The sequence below is a fragment of the Mycteria americana genome, chromosome 7 (genome assembly GCF_035582795.1).
Source record: "Mycteria americana isolate JAX WOST 10 ecotype Jacksonville Zoo and Gardens chromosome 7, USCA_MyAme_1.0, whole genome shotgun sequence".
Lineage (NCBI taxonomy): Eukaryota > Metazoa > Chordata > Aves > Ciconiiformes > Ciconiidae > Mycteria > Mycteria americana.
In genome coordinates, this window is record NC_134371.1 from 25,956,342 (window position 1) to 25,979,913 (window position 23,572).

Consider the following 23,572-nt stretch of genomic DNA (forward strand, 5'->3'; position numbering starts at 1 on the left):
ATCTTTGATGCTGCTCCTTGTCCCGGAGAGAATTACGCCAATTTAGCCTTAAAGAAAAGCCATCCAATGTTTGTCAGCTAACATGTCACGAGGGACAGAAACAGCCACTTGGAGGGCTTTCTGAATGTGTGAGCATATTATTAAAAAACAAAAATGAACCCCAAAAAAGCTCACTGATTAATGATCACATACCTGGAAAAAGAAATTTAAAATAATACCCTCTTCCCCTTAGCAGCCCAGCCTGCCAGGAGTGACTTGATAGCCATATGGTGCACCTATCATTACAACCAGTAGATCCGGATAACGGCGAGGGACTGGCTTGAGGGTGGGAAGCAGGCCTTCCTTGTCACTTGTAATCTTCTCACATCCAGAGGCATCTTAAGTCCTTTCTAAACACGTTGATACTGCCTGAAATTCACTGAAAAAAACCCAGCCTTTGTTTGTGTTAACAGGATGAGAAAGTGCAAGGCTTCCTGTTATGTGTGTGTGACAGCTATAGATAAGCAGAGACCTCTGGACAGGAAATCCGCCCAACTTCTGCAGTGTGACTCGTCTGAAGCTTAGGAGCTCTTTTTAGATTGAAGCACCAACAGAATGAGACGGTGCTGGCCAGAAAATGGGGGACACGCTGGAGAAGAGCTCTGAGGAGCCCGAGATCTCTTTGGACAATGAGTGTTCAACGAAAATGGGGGACCTGGTGGAAGTCTCAAGTGGTGAAAAGGTCAAGTTTGATGATACGGGTCTCTCTCTGGTGCTCCAGAACGGCCTGGAGAACCTTCGGCTTGAAAATTCCCTTACAGATGTCATCCTGTGCGTGGACAGCAGGGAATTCTCCTGTCACCGAGTGGTCCTTGCTGCAGCAAGCAATTATTTCAGGTAAGTCATGTAACAAACAAAACCAATAAACTTACTTTGCTTCTTAGGCTTGAACTGTAGATCTCCAAGGAGTGTAAACTGGGTGCTAAACTCTGCAAATTTGCAGTGAGTCTGTAATTCCTGACACCTTTCAGCTCTTTTTTTAAAGTTGGAAACTTAAATAAGGCAGGTGCCAAGTTGTGGATTTGCTGGAGTTCTGATACCAGCACTCAGCAAGTCTGTTGAAGGCATGCAAAGAAACAGAGAATGGTTGGCAGACAAGTGGATGAGAAAATGGTGTTTTAACCAAGTATCTGTAGCCCCTTGTATTGTCCCTTTGGGATTCAGGCAAAGAGGAATATTCATTCAGATCACACAGTATTTTTATTGAGATAGGAGTAGGTTTGTGGAACTTGATAATTTTCCCATTACCATTCTGTGGTAAAAATATATATATTGCATAAAATTGTCAAGGAGGAAAGAGAAGGAATTTTCCATCTTTCCTAGGGTTACCGAAAATCAATTGCAATAGGAAGTATCTCCTTGAAAGCAATTTTACCATTTCACCCCCTCCTTCTGGTCCTCTTGAATTTTTCATTCTTTCAGTACTACAATAGATAGTCTATCTGAGAATACTGGCCAGCATGAACAAATTTTAGACACACAGGGGAACTCGGTATCGGTTTTAACACAGATTTTCCATTATCATTTAGACAATCACATTTGCATGGCTGGGATTTTTTTTCTTTCTTTTTTTACTGCTAAAGTGGTCAGATGACTGAATAGCTACAGAGGAAACATGAGAAAAAAGAACCTGTGACCACTTGTGACATGAGCAGAAAGCTAATTTTAATGGAGTCTAGTAAGCTTTGCTGGTAGTGCCTGGAAGAACAGTTCTGCTTTTATCATCTCATAATAGAGATTGTGTCTGTGAATATATGGAGATAGGTATTATTTCTACAGATAGACTATATATATCGCATATGTGAAAACGTGCAACTACAAGCAGAGATGCCCAAATATTTCTTGCCAGCATTGTGTGCAGGAAGAACAGATGCACAAATTAAAATCAGAATTAACATAATGATACTTTGACAAAAAAACAATTCCTCTTTCACTGTGAGGAAAGGTGCTGCAATCAGAAGGGACTTCAACAGTTAAAAACAGGCAAGACAGTTTTCTGCTAACTACTGTTGGCTGGTTTTCCACTGAGCCCTGAGCTACAGCCTGTCCCTTTGAAGGAAGGGGGATACCTGGCTGGAGTTCATCTCATCCCAAGGCAATTGCACGCATGCGTAGGGTCTGCCCCCCTGGGTGCTTGTGTTTGGCCTGGCTTCCCACGGAGTTGAGATTTGTTATATCACACTGTCTGCCTGTCTGTCAGTGTTTCTCGTCACAACTCTTTGGGTTAGTTTCAATCATGTTTGGCAAAGGGTGGAAATCTCAAAACTGAAGTTCCCACAAGTTGATGGAGTTCCCACAAGTAGCTAGGCAGAGGAGGGATGCTGGGACTGGGACTCCAGGGTGCTCAGCTGGGTAATGAGCACCGTATCCTGGCCAGCCAACACATGCAGTGCCCAGAACCAGCCAAAGCGTGTGCTGCCTTTGCTCGGCTGGATACAGGCAGCCAGCACAGAGCTGAGTGTCCTGCGAGGGATGGCGAAGTGTGTGTGAGAGGAATAACGAGAGAGAGAGGAGGGCTCAGGAAGGGGAAGCTGAGGTTACTGTGAAGAGGGAAAGGAGGACACAAGTCTGCAGGGAACTGAGCTTCACTAGTTCTGCTACTCACAAGGTGGCTTGTTTCATCTTGCCGTAATTCACTAGAAGCTGCATGGGCCCAGAGAAAGAAGAAATTCTTAAATAACACTACTCCTGTGAGTACTTTCCATGCTATTATAGGGCCTCTAACACCCGTGCACAGGAGCAAAGCAAAAGGACCCTGTGAGTCATGGGCTTCATTCCCCTGCAACAGCACGTTACACAACCCCCTTCCTGAGCGTTGGGTGCCATAATGCAAGAAAGCAGCTGACTTAAACACAGTTAAACGAAGTTAACAACTTCTAGGCCTTCCTTCAGCATTGCTTAAGAGTAGATAGACTAGTACTTCTGACACGTCCTGCATCTATAGACATAAAAGCATTAACTCTCCATTTACCTGGATGAAGGTAACAAAGCAGAGAAGAGAAATACAAGCTGACCAAGGTGGAGCAGTAGTTCTTTACTCCTGCACTTCCCAAGGTAGTGGGAGAATGGGGCTGGGAGAGGTTGAAGCAATATTTTCCAGAACATCCTCAAACTCCAGCACAGTTGTTTGAAGTCAGGTTCATAATTCCAAGCACAAGCACTCCAGTGTAGGTGGATGCTTAAAAAGTGCTTCACAAACTGCAACCCCTCATTTATTTCATTGAGATTTCTCCCTGTTTTTTCTAAATTTACCCATTTTTAGGTATCTAAATTTGGCCCTGGGCCCTCACTTCAGATGTGCATTTCTTAGAGTAAATGTTGGTTCAAAGGCTTAGTTTAGAATTACACAGGGACAGGAACCAGGGAAACAGACAACAAAATTAGTAGCCACATCTGAAGGATTTAGAGCCCCAGAGAAAATAATCACACACCTCTCTGGGTAAGTACAGAAAGGTTCAGAAGCAGCATTTTAATCCCCAGGAGAGCAGCTCAGCCTGATCAGTCCTGAATGGCATCAGGGTGTTCCCTCCGGTCGGCACACAGGGTGGGAACAAGGTCTACTCCATCTGAGCAGAAGGAAGGCCACTACAGGAGTCAGCTCTCCTGGACAGTACTGCCCTATTCAGCCCTGCCACCTTCTAGAGGGGAGTACTGGTGGGAGAGCATGGTGCTTTAGACGTGTGATTTCTGCAGGTTGCAGCCATGTTACATGAATCTGTACCCTATGAGATTGGGAGTGGATGGCAGCTCAAATGCAGTTTCACAGATTAGGAGACAGATAGGTGAAAGCAGTTTGACAAGATCCCTGCACAAAGCCTCCACCAGAATCCCGAGGCTGGTTTCTGAGCAGCCTTGCAATGGCGTAATGCTGGGTATCTCTAACTGACCTCCATCAAACACTCCGGCTTTGTGGGACGGAAGTGAGAGCTCTCACCTCCCCGACAGGGATGGTTAAATACAAGACTGGAGTCACCAGTTTAAGAGATAAAAGGAACAAGAGCAGACAACACCTGCATCCTACAACGGCCTATTTCTCATTCAGATGAAGCATTCGGCATCTATCAATCCCGTGCAATTGAAACGGCTGTTTTGTACAAACCTCCCTCTCCGCATTGAAACCCCATTCCCAGGGAGAATGTTTTCAAATGGCCACTTGCCTGCATGGCCCAAATGTACAACAATCAACACTGCCAAAAGGGAGAGAAGCTAAGGAGAATCCTAGTCTTGCGCTCACTGAAGTTAAGGAGCATTTTGTCTGAATGCCTTTCAAATACTCTGATTTCAGTGGCAGCAGAAACTGGACCATGGAGCAGAGCAATGAATCAAAAGCCTCTAATGAGCTGAGATGAGTGAAGGGAAAATGAGAATTTTGGCTGAACATCTTTTCTGACAAGTAACTTCTCTGCCCAAGTTTCCTGCTCAAAAGTTAGGTCTCTTTATCCAAAAGGCAGTTTTATACACTGACATAACTAATACTAGCTCTCTCTTGCTGTAAAATCTCTGCTGCAGCGAGGAACTGGTAGCTCTTAGAGCAACAAGCAGCTGGTATCTTCCATCCATTTGCCATTCACCATGCCTAACTGCTTTGCAATAAAAAACATTTACATCTTGGTTCCAGTAAGATGTGTCAATCAGACGGCTTTATTCTGGCACTTCTTTTACGAGAAAAGCATGGCCTAAGACTTTGGACCTCTAGCCACTTCCCAGGTTGCACTGTCCTGTCATTGTACATGACTAATAAAGAAGGGCTTGGTATGCAGGGTAAACAGTGCTTCTAATTACACTTTAGATCTGCACATGTTTTTCACCAACGCAGTTACAAGTGGACTCACATACTTCTAATCTGTTGAGCCAGATTCCAAATGATGTGAAATCTCACTCTCTAAATGCAGTGAACAAGACAAGACCGATCAAACTTCTAAATAAAAGCAAAAGCATTGGAAGAAATACTTAAAACTATGAATTGAAAATGCAGATGAAGACAGGTGTGTTTGCCTTGCAGCTATCACAATGCAAAGTGGATTTAAATAGCTGTTAAAGAAACTTCTGATTTATATCCCACATGAAATATCTGACTAGTCCCAAAGGTGTGTGTGGCGGTTGCCTTTCAAATGCAGTATTATCCACCAAAGAAGAGGTGGTATCAACATGCATGAAATCACTGCACTTTCTGGCTAATAGTAGTTCCAATTCATCATTATTCAAGTACTTCTCTAGCCAAGGGGTACCAACTCTACACTCCTACGAGAAGCTCCCAAAATTTAGCAGAGGAAAAGTCAGCCTCTTAATTAGATGAAAATCCATAAGCCATTCTCTCCTGGCCCATCCCTGGTATTAATGGGGTCACAGATATGTTGGGAAGCCTAGAGGTGTGTCTATCAGGCATGTGGATGTGGTCTGGCCCTTAGGGTTCAGTCTAAGCAGCATTCTGCAGCTTGGAAGCACAGAGGTATTGACCTTGGTTATATAAAGTACATGTGCTAAGTTTTAACGAAGTATGGAGAATGCCAGCGACTTGGAGGTTTGGGCTTAATGAGCTGAGCCTGTACTAGCAACAGAAAGAGTAAGAGTCTGTAAGAGGCTGGCAGGTGAGACATCACAACTGCTCTGCAGCATCAGTCCAGACACAGAGCACTACTCAGGGAAGGGCCTAGCTGCCTTTTGCTGCCATGGAGCTCCAGGTCTACTGTAGCGGCCAGCTCTGGCGTATCCGTCATGTGTGTATGCCTTATCAAACTCATGAGTAAAGGGGTATGAAAGCAACAAAAGGATTTTCCTTGTTACTTTGCTACAGGACTAATTGCATAAAATATGAAGCAATCGGAGTATTCTGTGTTGAAATCTATATAACCAAATGTTTTCAGAATGCCTCATCCTGGCTGGAATGCAGTAAAAGATAAACGTCTTTCTTTTCAGGGCCATGTTCTGCAATGATTTAAGAGAGAAATATGAAGAGAAGATCATACTTAAAGGAGTTGACGCAGAAACCATGAATATACTCTTGGACTACACCTACACCAGCAAGATGCTCATCACAAAGCAAAACGTACAGAAAGTCTTGGAAGCCGCCAGCCTCTTTCAGGTACAGATAACTCAAATGCACCGATCCAGTCTTGTTGCTCTCGCAAAACCATGTCTTACCCTGGTTAACACACTGCAAAATTCTCTGATTTTGTGGGTTCTGGAAGCATTTTTGTTCATATTTACTTACATTGTGGTAAAAAATTGCAGTCGCAGCCATGTACTGGAATGCTGCTGTGCTGGGTGCCATGAAACAGGCAAAGAGCCAGGGTCTGCCTCCAAGAGCTGCTCCCATGTGCCACCTGCCAGGCAGCAGGGTTGTGTTGCTGGGACAGTGCTCCCCAAGGTTCAGGTCAGCCTGCGAAGGCTGGTCACCCTCCAGCCCAAAAGAGTTAGTAGGCAATGGCTGGCATGGCTGGCCAGAGCAGGAAGCTAACTTTCTCTCCCTCTCCATTGCCTTGAGATAGAGGCTCACCAGCTGAAGTTAGCACCCTCCTTTGTAGGACTCTTGATGTAAAGGGTTTTAGTCATGACCTGGAACTTGTGGGAAGTCAGACTTGAGCAGCGTTACTCAGCCTTTGGTCCATGAGATATTCACGTGTCCTGTAAATCACCTGTGAGGTCTACCAAATTGCAGTCCCTGGTACCAAGCTGCAAATTGCTAACAAATTGCAACCAGCATAACCTGCCAAGTGCCAATGTGTGTATGTGTGTCCAGTCTTTTCATTAAGGAAGGCAAGAAACACCTGACTCCATAATCATCGTGGTTCATTATGAACTTCAGATTCTTGAATCTTACATGGGAGGTTTTGCTCTGAAATGAACTTGTGGCCTGCAGGGTAATGAGAGCTGGTACTTGCTGTGGGGAGAGAAGGGAAAGTTATCACAAAGTGCTCCCCAAGGTAACTCAGAAAAGCTGGTGTAGCTTTAATGTCGCCTGGGGCCGAAGTGCAGTAACTTACTGACATTTTCAGCAGACCAATCCTGCAAACTGGTAGCACTCAAAGGTTGCTTTTGGTTCATTTTCAAGATGCTTCTCTGTCTTCTTTTTGTTTTCTTCTGAACCTTTTTTCCTTTGGATCATTCCTCAGTTGTTTTTTTTTTTTCTGAAACCATCAAAGGTATAAACTTATGTATTTTCCTTTCTCTTCCCTATTTTTCATTAAAATTAAGATTAAATTTGATTCCCAAGGCTGGTGCTTTAAGAAAACTATCAAACACTGTTAGAGTAATGATAAAATTGTGAGGGTGCCATGAGCAAGAACAGTAAACTACAAAAACCTAGAAAACCATGAATGTTCAACTAAAAGCAGCGATCTCAAGTCTTAATGCAACGGTCTTGGATACTATCAAGATTTATAAGGACTTAAAGCCTCACATTATACACAGGTGAGGTTTTTGGCTGAAAATGTGTTTTGTGTAAAAAAGATTTAGTAACTACTAGCGTTCTGCCAGCTTGTCTCTGCTATTTATGCCGAAGAACAAACAGAAACAGTTGAAAGAGTCAAATGTTTCATTTCAATATATCAACAGCTGAAAAGAATAATTCTGCAATTTATTGTAACATTATTGTTTGGGAAATCCTTTCCCTTCCAATTAATGACATGTGAGAAAACCAAATTCCAAATAGAACTTTTTTATCTGACTAGCAACAATTTTTGGCAGTGCCTCTTTTCAATCTCTCAGACTTGACAAAGAACCAAAAAAGAAATAACTTGCACAGCTCTAGATATTCCAATATAGATATTCCACTTTTCTCTAGAAACTATTTTTGAAAAAGTTTTACATAATTATGCCTTCCTTTAGTCCCTTCCAATAAGTTTTGACCAAATGCAGCCAAAACTGACAGCAGGAAGAGGTGGAAGAATTCAGAGAGAGCAGAAGTCCATGCCGCAGTGTGCTTTGTGCGCAGAGATTTCCTCCTGGGGGAAGCAGGTGAAGGGTTTGGAACAGGGAGCTGCTGAACAGCTAAGCCTCATCCTGAGGTGACCCAGGCAAATTTTTTCCACCTAGAGCACAGTTGCAACATGAGTTCAATAGTCACCTCCTGTGTCTGGGCTGGCGGCTGCCCAGCCACCATGCTCGCAGGGCTGGTGCCTACCCTGGATCCAGCCCAGCACCCTCTGCCACCCACACTGCCTGCGGAGCAGCTCATCCTTTCACCTCTCAGTAGGGCCAAGATCTCAGCTGCTTCTCAGGGCTGTGGCAGAGAGCTCTGCTTCCCCCGTAGTAATTCAACAACAACCTTCAGACCTGTTTACACCCCTCCTGCCCCCCCAGGAACCTCTGTATTACCCCACTCCCTCAGCATGGCTTGGGTGAGGGGCCACATCAGCTGCTTTGGTGGAAGCAAAGAGATGGTGGGAGGGAAGCAAGCTCCTGAGCAGATGTAAAAGAAACAGTACTGTCGAGAAGGGCTGTGATGACCACTGCCATGGAAATGCCAGCTGCAGTGGGAACAGTGGAGGATGCCCCTGAGCAGCCTCACTCTGACTGCTCTAAGCAGAGGAGGGCTGCTCTGCGCTCAGAGCACAGCTGAAGCACCATCGGCCCGATGGCCTTACTGACTCCCAAAGCACCTCTCATCCATTTGTTAATCCACTTTTCATGAACAAGACACTATAAGGAAAATACCTTGCCAATTATCTGAAAACCATCCTGTAGCCACTTAGTAGTGAACGGACAGGGTGGCTGTCATAGGACAGCGGTAGTTACACTGCAGCCACTGCGCAATGCCAGCCAAGAAGGCGTGATTTGCTAACGAAGGGCTTCTGGGCCGCTCCAGGTCGGGGATCCACTCACAGGCTCAGAAAGCTGTCAGCTCCCTGGCGAGCCACCTGCAAGGGTCGGTGTGCCCCTTCGCTGCCCGGCCGGCTCCCTGCCGTGGGGCTCCCCTGGGACGCAGGTGTTACTGCTGAGCCGGGACGCGCTGCCCCTGCAGCCACAGGCAGAGCTGGTGGCCCAGGGCAGCGCAGCTGCAGGGTGCAGGATCTGACCCTGAAGTGTGCTGCATACAGAGAGGGATTATGAATAAGAGCCCTTTCAACCACTGTTCCCTTCCCTTTCTGGGGGTTATAGCAGGAGGCAGGGCTGCTGGCACTGCTTACACTAGACAGTTCAATCAAAGCTGGACTTGAATGGGGAGAATAAATTTTATTATTCAGAGAGAAGGCCAAGTGGAGGCCAAGTAAGCATATGGGATGTCTCTAGCAAGTAAGAACCTGGATTCAGAGGGGTATCAGGAGAAGGACCCAGTTATTGAAGAAACTGTTCCCAGGGAACAGGGCTTTTAAAATGCCTAGGGTGGCATTAGGAGGGGTACTCACAGAAGGGAAAGAAGAAAATTTAGAGCTCTGCAAGAATAATCAGAGCAGATGAAGCAGAGGCTGAGGGATGTTTTCCTCCTGGGTGCTCTCCTGAGTCACCTGCTCTCATGGGACTGACTGAAGCATGCCCAGGAATTTTGGGGGACTTTGGGGGGGACTTTCATCTCTAAATGAAGAGCATGGTGGGGAGACAGTGTAGCATGGAGATGAGGAGCAGCAGCCAGGGAAAGTCCTGCCTTATATGCTCCCAAGTGGTCCGACCTCTCTGGTTAAGCCCTTGGCGGGGACCGTTTCTCACACCCACACCTCGCAGTTCCGCATTCATCTGGCCACAAACACAGCTACCCAGCACAATCAGTGGTGCCCGTGTGGCCGTTAGACCGGTGTGCACCGCCTGGGAGAAAACCCTCTGGTGTCATCTCATGAGTCTCGCTCTTAACACGCTATGTATAAATAATTAGAGCACTCTACAGTGGTTGGGCCGTAGGCTGGTGAGAATGTCATTTTGGTGTCTATTCCCAGACTTGTGGATGACTTGATAAGTGGCCTTGGCAAATCCCAGATTTGGTTTTTTGCATCTCGTTGCTGTCAACTTTTAAAGGGCTACCTGCCTCAGGTGTGAGGACTACCTGATGTTAGCAGTGTCCTTTCAGATCCTCAGGGAAACGCACTGGTGAGTTCAAAGTGCTAGCCTTGTGCTAGCCCAGAGAACAGGCAACATGAGCGTGGCAGGCACCGAGGGGCTGCCGAGCTCTGCTGTGGTGCCACAGCGTGCTGCTCACATATTTATATCACAACGGCAGCAACACATTCTGAGACCTCATGTACCCTTGTTCATCAGTCAGTTGCATTTCTCTAAACTCTTGACCACATCTAAATGTAAAACAGGAACCAGGTAGTCTGTACACAGCATCTGCGATCACTCAGCTCTGGTAAACAGTCTAAATGTGTCAACATGACACCGATGGGTCTGGAAGATTCTACCCTAATTACTGAAACAAATCTACATACTACAGTGTTTAAAAATGTTTCGCTTCCTCTTTGCCCCTAAATTACTGTTGTGCAAGTTTCCCCAGTGGGACAGAATGAGTTAAAATGGTTTGCTTGCTGACGCTGGATGGAAAAAGGACCCAAAAAGCATGGACGGAAATGCATAGCATCAGTTCTGACCCATCTTTCTGTATGTCACTGCACTGCTCAGTGGCAAAACCAACATGAAATACTGATGCCCTATCCATATCTGAAATCACAAAGGTGACAGAAAGCCCAGGATGAAGCACTGTAACTTATCAGTTCTACCCCAAACTCTTTCCCAGTTCCTGAATAATCACCAGCAGCCCAGCTCACATCGTACATAGTTCATGGCAAATGCCCTGCAGACATCTGTGGTCCAGGATCTGCACATTTGGGACCCTCAGGTGGGGCTACTGTGCAAAGGAAATGAATGAGAATAGTTGTGATGCCCTATTGAATGCAAACACGGGAAGTTCTTTGATTAAGCAGACTTTGTGTGTAAAATGCAAATCTATGTTCTTTTGAACCAATGGTGATGACAAGGAAAACAAAGGTCACTAAAACCTCCAAAGGCCTCCCCCACAACAGACACTTGCCAGACAATCCTGGCTGTCAGGGAACTCAAAGATTCGCTGATGGTCAGTCTCTTCCTGCCACATTCCCCAGTACAGGACAGCATGCCCATACACTCTGGAGGGGCTGCACTTTGGCCCAAACCTCCCAGACGCCAGCACTCATTTTCCACCATTTGCAAGGCCTCAGACACATTCAGAGTTTGGATGGTGGGAGCATAAATGCAGACACTGGAGCCACCTGCACTCCAAAACCAGACCCTGTTCTGGTCAATCTGAGCTGACATGCAAGATGAAGGAGGGTAAGCACATATGAAGCCTGGGGACCTTATTTGTGCTTTGTAACTCCATGGTTGCTAGTGCTTTGAGATCTCATGGAGGGAAGGGGAATGGTAGAAAAGCCTTTACTTTTGTGAAACAAGTAAAATTCATGACTGTCAGAGGTCTTCTGTGTCCTGCAAGAGGGAAAAGGAGCAATACGGATGCAGAGGGAGAAAAAACAGTGGGAGGAAGAAATTTTCATTTCAGACTGCAGATTCTGGGAGATACCTGTCCTCGTATGACTGATTTCTTGTCTCCCCCAGCTCTTTGCTTTACTGCGCATGGCTTGGTTGGGACCCAGCCCCAAAGCTCCATAACTCTCCTGTGATACAGTCATATAAATAACCGCTCTGTGCTTATACATGCTTTTTCTGTCCACAGTTCCTTCGCATGGTAGATGCTTGTGCCAGTTTTCTCACCGAAGCCCTCCAGCCAGAGAACTGCGTTGGCATCCTGAGGCTGGCTGACGCCCACTCCCTGCACAGTCTGAAACAACAAGTGCAGAACTACATTATCCAGAACTTCACCCAGGTCCTGAACTACGAGGAGTTCCTGGACCTGCCAGCCGACATTCTCTGCAGCACGCTGAAGAGTGATGACCTCTACGTCACGGAAGAGGCACAGGTGTTCGAAACTGTAATGAACTGGGTTCGTTACAAGGAGTCGGAAAGGTTTCCTCTCCTGCCGTATGTGCTGGAGAATGTCCGGCTGCCCCTCTTGGACCCCTGGTATTTTGTAGAGACTGTTGAAGCTGATCAACTCATTAGACAGTGTCCAGATGTCTTTCCTTTGCTCCAGGAAGCAAGAATGTACCATCTGTCAGGTAATGAGGTGAGTAAAAAAGGAAGGTATTTGCTGCTCTTTCTAAATGTCTCATGCTTCTGCTCAAAAATCCCATTGGAAGGAGCAGTACCACAAGGCAGAAAAAGGTACTCCCACTGAAGTTTCACTAACTGGTGCTACTGAAAAGTCAAGGTGGTCCTCACCAGTTATCCTGATGATTTAGAGAGTTTAGAAGCTTTTGGTAGGTTGTGTTAAAACGAAGTGTACAGCTTCCCGTTTATGAACATCTGAGCTCGACCCTTCATACGCACACTTCCACAGCTAAACGAAGACCCCAGGTGACTTCCCTAGTAAAAAGGCAAATGGTGTTACTCCTGACACCTCACCCTCTTAGCTATTATTTCAAGCCTAGGAAAGGAAGAATACTTTTCCCACTAAACTGTAATGACTCGTTCAAACCTGAATATGTAACATCTCCATCTGTTACTTACGGAGGGAAATGTTTCAGAAAGAGAGAATCTCCTGTGAAGAAGAAAGTCTCCTCCCAGAGGAGAGGTCTGCCTATCTTCCTCATTTGCAGAGGTCCCTGCACCCAAAAGAGACAGGTTCATCCTAACATCCAGTTGAGTCCTGTCCTGCCTGCTCAAGGTAGGCTGTGGTGGATCTCCAGTTCTTCAATTGCCCATCGACACTCTTTGGAAAGTTAGGTATCAGTCACATCTCCTGGCCCAAAATATGGGGTAGAGGGGAGAGCAACCGGAGGTCAGATTTCACAACAGGAGCAAAGGTATGTAAGCGTGTGAGGAAATGTGTGTATCTCCTCCGTCAGAGAGTCAGAGGAAGGCAGGAGGCCTCAGGAGCATGTTGTGGATCCATCGCTAACAGTGGATGTGTCACTGGCAGGGGGGGGAGAGACCAAGGGCTTTTTGTGCCGGTGATTGCATAAGACAGTACACAACGACCCAGGGCAGTGCCAGGCAGTCTGGTGGGAACTCCTCGAGGAAGCCTTGCCCCACTCAGCACTGCTGTCAGGTCCACGCAGGATAGATAAAGGGAGTGTTGCTCAGTGTTGAGCACTCATCTTCAAAGGGGCAGCCGTCAGAGGCAGCCCTACCAGCTATCCTCCCTGGGGCTGATGGCTGGCAATGGTGACAGATGGGTTAAAAACAGAATAGTGAAAGCTGGCAAGTTTTAGGACAGATGTTTTAAAAAAATTTGACCAATAATTTGCTAAACATAGGGAAAATACAAGATTTATGTCTGTGTAAATAATATTTTTTAATATAGATAAATTATGCCAATTTATAGAAACATGTTAAAAGTAGAAAGCGAAGTAAAACTGTGAGCAAGCTGCCTACTGTCACAGCATTTAACCTGTGAGTCCACGGAGTGCTTCTCCGGGGCATGCAGAAGGTAACAACGGCAATTACTGCAGGGGAGTGCAGACCTCTCCCGGCAGACTTCGAGGGTCTGCGAATTGGCAAATGCCCTGTGATACAGCATAAGCAGAGGAATAACTTTATGTGCTCCCCACGCCTTTTCCACTGCATTTCTTCCAGTATGAAAAATTGGGAGGTGGGGGAGAATAAAGAAGGTTATTCCCTCTATCCTTCAGCATAGAGCCGGCATACCTCAGGACACTAACGCACTCATTTCCACTTGCTTGCATGTATTTCCTCTGCAAAACACAAGTTTCCAAGCACCCCCTGCATTCTTTGTTCCTGGTGAACATCTGCCTGGGAAGTGACTTTTTCCAGCATCCCTGAAACAAAGACCTGGTCAATAAAATGAGCCAACAGGCAGTAAATTAAGAGCTAACCATGTTTCAGAGCCTGGTGCTGGCTTTAAGTAAATCTTCTAATTTTGGCTTAAAATTAAGGCTTATAAGCAAAGAAACAAGTAAAAACCCCCACAGTTGAGAACTGTTGTTGCTTTGACTTTTTAATGTATCTCTTCAGGACAAATAATGGGAGCACTTATTTTCTGCTAGCGCTAACTGCAGTCTTGCTCTCCCCAAGCTCCCCAGGGCATACACAAACCTTGGGCCCTCCTACCTTGCCCTCACTCTGTCAGCCCAAATAAAACCTGTCCTTTTCAGCTGCCTCACATGCACCCAGCCTTGTCACTAGTGCTCACCTTCATAGCTCTTGGTGCCACCCTGGGAATTCTGGATCCTGGAAAGGATCCTAGTGGGGAGGCAAAAGCAACTAAGTCCAGTGTTGGAGAAATCCTGCTGAAAGAACGGTACAGCAATCTCTACTGAATGCTTCTAGGGTGCTTTCCAGGCTTGCAACTGGGAGAGCATTTGATAATTGGTTCAGCTGATGTAAGCCAGTTGTGATTTGCAAAACAGGTAATCAGAAAAAAGGTCACCAGACCTTTCTGTAATTGTAGGTGTAAGTGCCCTGTGTACTCACTCTGTCTTGCTTGCATTTAGATTATTACAGAAAGAACCAAGCCCAGGATGCACGAGTTCCAGTCTGAGGTGTTTATGATCATAGGGGGCTGTACAAAAGATGAGAAGTTTGTAGCAGAAGTGACTTGCCTGGATCCTTTGAGGCGAAGCCGCCTGGAAGTAGCAAAATTACCAATCACAGAGCAGGAGACGGAGAATGAGAATAAAAAATGGGTGGAGTTTGCATGCATTACGCTAAAAAATGAAGTCTACATATCGGGTAAGAAACAAGACATTGGGAGTGGAAGAGGGGAGCAGAGGGTTCTCACAATTATTTCCAGCTTTTATCGAGAGCATGCTCGAGGCAGCTTTAGGAGAATTAAGCACTACAGGTATTCCTAATGCTTTGGTTTTGAACAGGCTCCAGAGAAGCACTGGATGTGTGAGGACACAGCCTAGCCCTGGTTTTAGCACAGGATTCCTTTTCAAACAATATTAAACTATATGCATGGTTACTTGTGTGCAGCACCCTAAACACTCAGTGACTGTGATCACAGAAGGGTCCCTAGAAACAGTTTACCAAACATAAAATGAAGAATAATTGCTCCAGCATCTTCTTGTAACAAGTCCATTTGCAGCTCTACATGCATAAGCAAAATCCTGCCAGAATCTGACTCATTCTGCAAGGATCAGTCAAGAGCCTGCAGGGAACAGTTACTGCTGTTTGGCTGCTACCTGAAAACTGCACTTTCAGGAGCACTGCAACAGCGCATCAGGCAGGATTCCAGAAGTGCCCACTTGCTAACAGCAGTCAAAGCCAGATGAAACCCAATGGTCCAGACACACAGCATGGGTCTGAACATAACATTCGCAGGCCCTCATCCTGAGAGCTTCAGGAGGCATATTTAACTTCCCACGCAAATACAATTGAGCTCCATGTAGGGGTTTGATCCTGGAGTTACAGAGTTTTTACTTTGATTATCAAAAAGGTTAAACTCAAGCTTGCTAGTCAGTTTGACAGCTGGTTTTGATGGCCTGTCAAAAACAAGTTTTATGATCTTGTTCTGCTTTCCAAAGGAAAAGTGATAGCAAGCTGATAATCACTGTCATGTTACAGACCATGATACAGAGCAGTGCCTCCATGGGTAGGACACTTTTTCCCAGAAAATCATCCACCGAATTCTATGTTCACTTAAAACAGGACAGCAGAAAGGAGGAGGGGGGGCTAAAGTGTGAATGCTTTGCTTAAGTACGAATAGTGGTCTATTGCCTTTATTCAAATATCTTCCATTGCATTCTCCCTTTTGGGAATCCACGTATTTTTATCACCTCATTCCAATTTAAAGTTTATTAAATCTTTATCCTGGGATAAGAATTAGATTATTCCTTCCCTAGTTAGAAATAAAGGAGGTTTTGCCTTTCAGCCCACTATAGGGAGTTTCTTTTTACCCTGTTACCCCTTTTTACCCCTGTGGCAGATCCTCTGTTAAAAGGTAGCTGTAGAGGGGAACCTAAGTCAAACACCCTTGAGTTGAGAGGTCTCTTTTCCATTTGCCTTTAATCTCTTCCCCTTTCCTCTTTCTCAAGGTCACAGGCTTTTCACTTGCTCTTATTCTTGACATCTTTTCCAGTGTCTCCTCTCCGCTTTTCTTCTGTGCTCTATCCAGGCTACCTCTAGGCCAGGCTAACACCTCTCCTGCTATGGTGAGTCTAAGCGGGCTTTCCTCTTGCTGCTATTCTCACAGGTCCTCTTTCTTTCTTCTCTGCTTAATTTCTTATCATTGACTCCCTCCTTCCATTCTGTCTTAGCCTTTCTCCTATCTGCTTTTCACCCTTCCCACCCAAATAAAGAGCTGAGTGGACCAAAGTCAGTAGTTTCTTTCCAGCTAAACCAAATTATTAGTGGCTTAATCCCAATTAAATATCTGCCTCCTCCTGCATGTCCTTCTACTCTTGTTTTCTTTCTTTTAGTTCCTGCAATTTGGTTCTTCGCTAACTTGACCTCCACTCCCATGTGCTCATTTCGCTTGGTATCTAGGTACAGTTTGGAGTCTTGCCTGCTCCTTTAGCATCTGAACAATAGGAAAGTTCTTTGCACAAGATTATGACTACTTTTAGATTGCTATTTCCCTGAACAGTTTAAATGCTTCAACTGGATGGACTGAAACACTGCCTTTGTAGTGTAGCTAAAAATGACATGAATTATCACTCATTCTGCTACTTTTACTAATTTAGTTACATTTTTTCCTCAAATTAGAAAGAACTGTGGTCTAGAGAAAGAATAGAAACAAAATAAACCTTCAGTTCTCTCAAAAATCTCTCCCTGCCCCCAATGTGCAGAAAATTCACCTGCCCTGTCCAGCACAGGCTCCTACCAGAGTTTCACCCTGTGCAGGAAAGAACAAGCTCATGTAAAAGGGAAATTTCAAGGGAGGGTAAGGGGAACACCTGCAGTCTCTCAGCCCCATTGTAACCATGAATGCTGCATTCAGGCCCTTCAGCCACTTCATCTATTTGAGTGCAAATAAAATTCAACGCATACATGTGAAAAATACTGAGACAAAAGCATTACAAACGACTCTTTCTAGCATGCTAATTATCTCCTATTCAATCTGCTATTTGGCTCAGAGATGAGCTCCATCACTTTGCAGTGATCTGGCTGCAGTACAGAATACCAATGAAGGCAGACACTTTCTCAATGGAATATGAATTCTCTTTTCAGTATATTCACCAGTGAAACAAATATTTAATCAGGTTGCAGATGATGGAATAAGCTACTCACTCTGTAAATGCAGTTTCAGGCTTAACTAGTTCAATTTGTATTGCAGTTACACCAAAAATTATATGCAAACAAAAGTGCTTATTTAAAATTCTGCTCTCTGCTTTAGCATGAGTAAAGATTCACTTGCAAGTCAGCTCTAGAATGAGTTTGCAGGGTCCAGTTCTGAATTTCAATCTGTAAATATGAAGCAAATCCAAGTCAGTAGAGAAAGAGATCAGAAGGAGAGGTACAAAAACGAGATCCCAGCCATATGGTCCCAAGATTGAATAGTACAACTTCTAACATGTCATGCAGGACTACTATCGATTAGGAGTTCAGAGTCAAGTCTTCTATTTTACGATGTAACCACTAGGCTAGCTGACTGGATCTACCCCATGCAAACTGGCAGTTCCCTAGTGCAGGCCTGTCTTCAAGGGATTTGGCACTACCAACGGCAGCATCCTCCGCTATCTTATTTAAATCATGGTTGTTTGTTACTTCCCAGCACCCTGCAAAGCTCTGGTGGTGCACAAAAATCTCCTGCATATCACCATGCTGTGTGTAGTTGGTCATTCACTCAATATTAAAATGGAAGTGGTTAAAATGAAAGGGTGTGGGGAACAGAGATTTATCTTTATTGAATATTTGGCTGTAGAAATTGTTCAGAGTTTCCTTCACTATTAAGTAAACTAAATGCAGAAATTTTCTTCTTGTATAACAGGGCCAGGCCATTGGTGTAGGTAATTAAGAAGCTAATAATAAGGATCAATTATTTATTTTCTATTGTGAGAGAACATTTTAAAATTTAAACATATTGGAGATTTTGAGTAAATACAAGCTATGCTGTCATATTTACATGTGTCATGTACACTGCAGGTGGCAAAGAAACAAAGCATGATGTCTGGAAATACAATGCCTCCATCAACAAATGGATACAAATTGAGTATCTAAATATTGGGCGATGGAGGCATAAAATGGCTGTGTTGGGTGGCAAAGTATATGTCATTGGAGGGTTCGATGGCATGCAGAGAATCAACAGCATGGAAGCATATGATCCCTTTCATAACTGCTGGTCAGAGGTAAGATACTGCATCACATAACATTTTACTCATTTGGAACATTTTAATCAGAAAATGTTAGGGCTTTGAATTGTAAAAATGAACAAGACACGATCTAGTACAACTCTTTTCAGTATTTCTGGTCTGTAAAAACCCTAAATAATTTTTCTGTAGAAATATCTATCCTTCAGAAAGTGAAAATCACAGGACTGCCTGCCAAGCATTGCCTGGGAGATATCTAATGCCTAACTTTCCTTTTCTTCATTGGCTTTTAAAGCTAGTAGTCCATAAATCAGTGAGTAAGAACATAATATACATGAACCAGAGCACAGGCTGAAAACTACTGCTCTGATACATTATATATATATATATATATATATATATATATATATATAATGTGTATATCAACCTGTGCATTATATATGGTATGGGTTATACATTTAAGTTGAAAATATAGGTTTCAAGGTAAACAGAATGGAAAAAACCCAATTCTACTAACTGTACTTCAAGCAATGAGGAGAGTAGTAGGCAGCCAATTAATCCATGAAATTAATGAGATTAGGCATCATAATGGCAGATACAAACCCTAGTTTTTAGATGATACAAAGCAATGCAGAGGAATCTAACAATCACAGCTGCAAGTGGAAAGATCAGTACGAACAAGTTTCTTGTGTTTTTTTTCAGTGTACATAAGTATGTAAAGCAGATTTGGGGCATTTCTGACATTTCCTAGCTTTTGAATTGTTGACAATGTAATTTTAATAACAGCATTTGAACAGAGCATACTTTTATTAAGGGGTTTACAGTCTTAAGAAAAAGCTGAAACATACTTTTCCCTTATCCCTAGAAATGTCATCTTCTGAACCCTACTGATCATCTTAAAAGGGAAGACGGACTTAACCCATGGGCTCCCACTCCATAGGCATCAGTCTGACTACTTGAAATCAAAATGGTTACTAATGATTTTTTACGGTCACACAGGCTGCTCCCCTCATGGTCAATGTAAGCTCCTTTGCAGCAGCGAGCTACAAGAAGAAACTCTATGTGATCGGGGGAGGACCCAACGGGAAGCTGGCCACGGACAAGACTCAGTGCTATGACCCTGCGACCAACACGTGGAGCCTGAAAGCTGCCATGCCAGTAGAAGCCAAATGCATCAATGCCGCAAGTTTCCGTGATCACATTTATGTTGTGGGTAGGTGAAGCATTAATGCTCCTTCTTGTCTAGACACAGCAGGGCTTGTTTCTGTGTCTTAGTTTTACCCACAAACTCGATGGAGTGTAATTAAATGGTCAGAGGGCTCTTCCTATTAAGCTTAGTGAGGGATGGGAATCCAGCACATTCACAAACAGTAGTGAAAAGTCACCAAGTCAAACTCCCTGTTAGCATGGTAGGTATCTTGGAAAGCTGCAGCTAGCCCAGAGACAACTTAAAGCCTCCTTAAAGCAACTTAAAGCAGTATAATGAATATGGTGCTGAGGGCTGGCATAGAGCCAGGTTATCACCAAATAGTAAATGGTGTTCTGAAGGGAACCTGAAGGGAGACTTATAATGTGCATGTGTGTGCACATATATATATGTGTGTGTGCACCTTGTATGCATGTAAATACCTTGTGCTTCTCCTCAGCACAGGGATTGACATCACCCTCTTCGTACAAGATGAGAGACAGAAAGAGAAGGCATGACTTACGGGCTAGCTGATATAACTCCCGATAAAATTTGACACAATACTCCAGTTACATTCATTCAGCATCTTTCACCAGTAAACCTATTGTTTCCCTATCTGAGAAACAAATCTAGTTCAATCTGGATAGAAATCAGCCCCACCTGAGGTTTAAAAGATAAAACAGCATTTGGTTACTGCATCCAAAGCAATCAAATTACCCAGACCGATGAATTACCAACTGCCAGATGAATCACGGTAACTAACGTGTATGTTTTCAGTCTGCTCCAGTTGGGAAATAAAACTTAAGTCACCTCACAGTAACTTGATCACCCCTGAAGTACTGGATTAGTATTGTCAAAACCAATATTTATTATAACTACAATAGATAAATGCTCACTTTGCCAACAGGTAAGATGCCAGGCATTGTTGCAACTCATCAATAAGACCATGGCTTCAAGGTTTCCCCAGCCCTATTCTATACAGTTGAAGACAGACCCAGTCCCTGCAAATTTCAGAATAAGAACCATTCCGCTGTTGGTACTCTCAGGAGGGAATATATTTCCATAGCCTTTCTTGGGTACTGAGGTATTGACTATTTTTCAAAAGAAAAGGACTCTGCAAAACTGGAAAAGTTGCACAGAAGGTTTCAAGAATCACTGCAGATTTGGGAAACATGGAGAAACTGAAGGTCACTCTCTGTTTAGCTTACCCATACGAAGATTACGAGTTCAGTCTGACAAACCCCTAAACAAGGAATGGACTTCTGAAAATAGCCAGCTCCAGGCAGAAGAAGGTTTAATGAGTACATGGACACTGACATTAGAGGAGTCAGTGAAACAATCATGTACCCATTTCTAATGGTGACAGCTTACCACACCTAGTCCTTCATGATCTAAGCTCTTCTAAACAAGATTGTATTTTTCTAAAGTTGTGTCCTTAGCTGAAGCAGCGTGTATGAGAAAGGTCTGTTGCTGGGTGCGCTGTGCTCACACTGCATGACCATAGCAGTTTGTGTTCTGGCCTTAAATTCCACAGCCTTATGAACAATAAGTGGCCTTCTGCGGATCTGGCTTTCAAAACAATAAAGTATCCTGTGACCTTGTTTCTTCTTAGCTTTGGGGCATAAATCATTCTTACGAATGTCAGGAATGGAGCCTTGTTGAAGTGGGTGGTTTAGCTAAAATCTCTTACAGGAATGGCCGGTGCAAACTGATATCCATTTCCTCTCCAGGTGGGGCAATGAAAGCACTCTACTCCTACAGCCCCGAGGAAGACACATGGTGCCTGGTGACTCAGTTCACCCATGAGAGAGCCAGTTGTGGGATTTCTCCGTGCAACAACAAGCTGTTTATCACCGGGGGCCGAGATGAAAAGAACGAAGTCATTGCGACAGTGCTGTGCTGGGACCCTGAAACTCAGAAGCTGACAGAAGAGTGTGTCCTGCCTCGGGGGGTGTCTCATCACGGGAGCGTCACCCTCAGGAAGTCTTACACGCACATCCGCAGGATTGTGCCTGGGGCAGTTTCTGTCTGACCGTAGGAGAACTGCAAAGAAACACAATACCTCCATGCCCCTGTGGCACAGACTGCAATGATGATGTTTTTTAGCTGCAGGTAGCAGTGGATGGAAATACCGGCACTAGGGTCCTCTACAGAGTATCTGTATATATGCTCAGCCCTTGCATTTCCTCTGTACAGTATATCCTTAAATTATCTTAATTCCTTCCCTCCACAGAAAAACAAAGGGACCAGCTGTAGTTTAGTCCTGCCAACACAATACCTCCAATCAGGGAAAGAAATGTGATGTGTAGGTGGGAAATTTACTTCCCAGCTGTATCTGCCCTGAAATGTGCTTGAACTGGCTCAGCCTGGTCTTGAAGTTTGTTCAACTATTTATTGTGTTAAGTTGGATTTGCAGCACCTACTAGTGAAAAAGAGAAGATGCTTTTTGGAATGAAAGATTTGTAACTTTGGTGAAATGTAATGTCATTTCCTCCAAAGCTGTGCTTTTTTCCAGTGGTTGGCACATTAGATTAAGTTAAAACTGTTTTGTTTGTTTGTTTGTTTGCTTGAAGACACTTCGTTAGTTTTTCAGTTCTGCGTGACCAAAAAATTCCATCTCAGTTTGCAAACCTTGCTGTCATTACCAAGAAAGAGACTGCATAGGCTGCAAATATAAATGAACGCTAATCTGGTTCCACTGAACATTCATTGTAGCTGTTTTCTAATAAAGCAGACCAAAACCTAGTTTCCTTTTTGTTCTGTTCTGGGGTGGTTTACTGTTCTACCGGAAGGGCTTTTCCTCTCACTGTTGCTGTGGTGTACCGGTGCCCCCGACTGCTCACATCCCTGCCTCCGTCCCCACTGGGTGGCAGTGCTCTCCCAGGCTTTTTCTCACGGGTTTTGATTTCCTGGAATGCAAACAGACAGAACAGCCTGCTGGAGAGAAAAACAGTTCCAGGTACTGTTCCCAGCCTGATTCCTGGGACCATCACATGCTGTACCAGAAGGGGCAAATGTTCAACAGGCCAGGAGAGCCCGAGCCTCAAGTCCCAGCATCTGGGTCAGTTGTAGAGAAAGAAAAATAAACATTGAAGAGGTCACGCCCGGGACACTCTGGGACACTCTTGGCCAAAGGCTGGGAACATATTCCTGTCCCTCCCCCCCGCCTAGTTGCTGGAAAGAGCCAAGTCACCATTAAATCAAGACAGAAAACACTGTGCAAAACAAATCTCTCCAAGCAGAGAGCAGTGACTCCTTCCAGCCCCTCTCCCTCTCTGTAACGTCTCCTTTTGCCTTATACAGTATTAAAAATAATATTTCTCTCATGTTGGGCTGAGAAAAGAACATGGGTTCCTGAATTTCAGCACACTAATGCCAGAGTGCTCAGCGGCATAGCAGGGCCCCAGACCATGCTGGTGAGTCTGCTGCAACCGCGCAGGCTGAGCAGGACAGATGCAGCCCGTGGGGTAGGTGCATGCCCCTCAACGGGTCTCCACCATGTCCTTCCCTCAGAAAGACTGTGAGAAATCCTGTCTCTTCTGCAATTTCCCCATGCCTTGAAACTTGCTTCTATAATTCCAGCCAATCCCCACATTTTCTTACTCTTCCCACAGTCCTTCCATTTTCAACTATTTTTTTTATTGGTCCTCTTCCTTCTTAATGCTCCTGTTATTCTGCAGGGTGCAGCACTTCTTACATTTCCCGCTGGCCCAGATTATCCCATCCTGCTCTACTTTTCAGAAGGCATGAAGAAATGCCCTCTAAAAAGAGTATTTAATTTCAAAAGGTTTTCATGAAGAACAGTTACCAGCTTTGACTTGGCTAGCAGTACTGGCTGGTCTACAGGGACAGAGAAGGTGGATGAATGGGGGTGGTGTCCCTTCCCCCTTGAGGAGCTGCACTTCTGTATCTTTACCTGCTGCCAAAACTAACGATAGCGGCTGCTGAAGCTGACTAGTTCTTCCTACTGGGAATCATCCTAAAAACCAGTAGCCCTCAGGAGCTGGTTGCTGATTTTCTCCCCGCGACATCAGTAGCAAAACTTACATTTTTTTGCTTGAGAAAAAATAATCCACTGATTTGGAAAAACGTTGTCCCAATAAACTTCCAAATA

General features: G+C 44.5%; 1 protein-coding gene across 2 annotated transcripts; it reads left to right on the top strand.

Moving 5' to 3' along the window:
• The first annotated feature begins 523 nt into the window (after positions 1-523).
• On the top strand, positions 524-22,186 carry KLHL6 (kelch like family member 6). Of its 2 annotated transcripts, XM_075507462.1 has the most exons (8): positions 577-721; positions 801-876; positions 5,956-6,121; positions 11,675-12,124; positions 14,514-14,751; positions 18,109-18,311; positions 19,272-19,485; positions 21,189-22,186. In XM_075507462.1, the coding sequence occupies exons 3-8, from the start codon at positions 5,960-5,962 to the stop codon at positions 21,488-21,490; spliced, it is 1,569 nt and encodes a 522-aa protein (XP_075363577.1). In that variant the 5' UTR covers positions 577-721; positions 801-876; positions 5,956-5,959; the 3' UTR covers positions 21,491-22,186. The 2 variants fall into 2 exon arrangements, with proteins under 2 accessions (XP_075363574.1, XP_075363577.1); XM_075507459.1 differs by having other exon boundaries at positions 524-876.
• Positions 22,187-23,572: the final 1,386 nt, after the last annotated feature.

What these genes read in the sequence shown, in the direction of transcription:
- KLHL6 (XM_075507459.1), top strand. Translation starts at nt 617, where the DNA reads ATGGGGGACACGCTGGAGAAGAGCTCTGAGGAGCCCGAGATCTCTTTG. An exon ending in TTCATAACTGCTGGTCAGAG is followed by an intron (nt 18,312 to 19,271) that starts GTAAGATACTGC and finishes ACGGTCACACAG; the next exon opens with GCTGCTCCCCTCATGGTCAA. An exon ending in TGATCACATTTATGTTGTGG is followed by an intron (nt 19,486 to 21,188) that starts GTAGGTGAAGCA and finishes TTTCCTCTCCAG; the next exon opens with GTGGGGCAATGAAAGCACTC.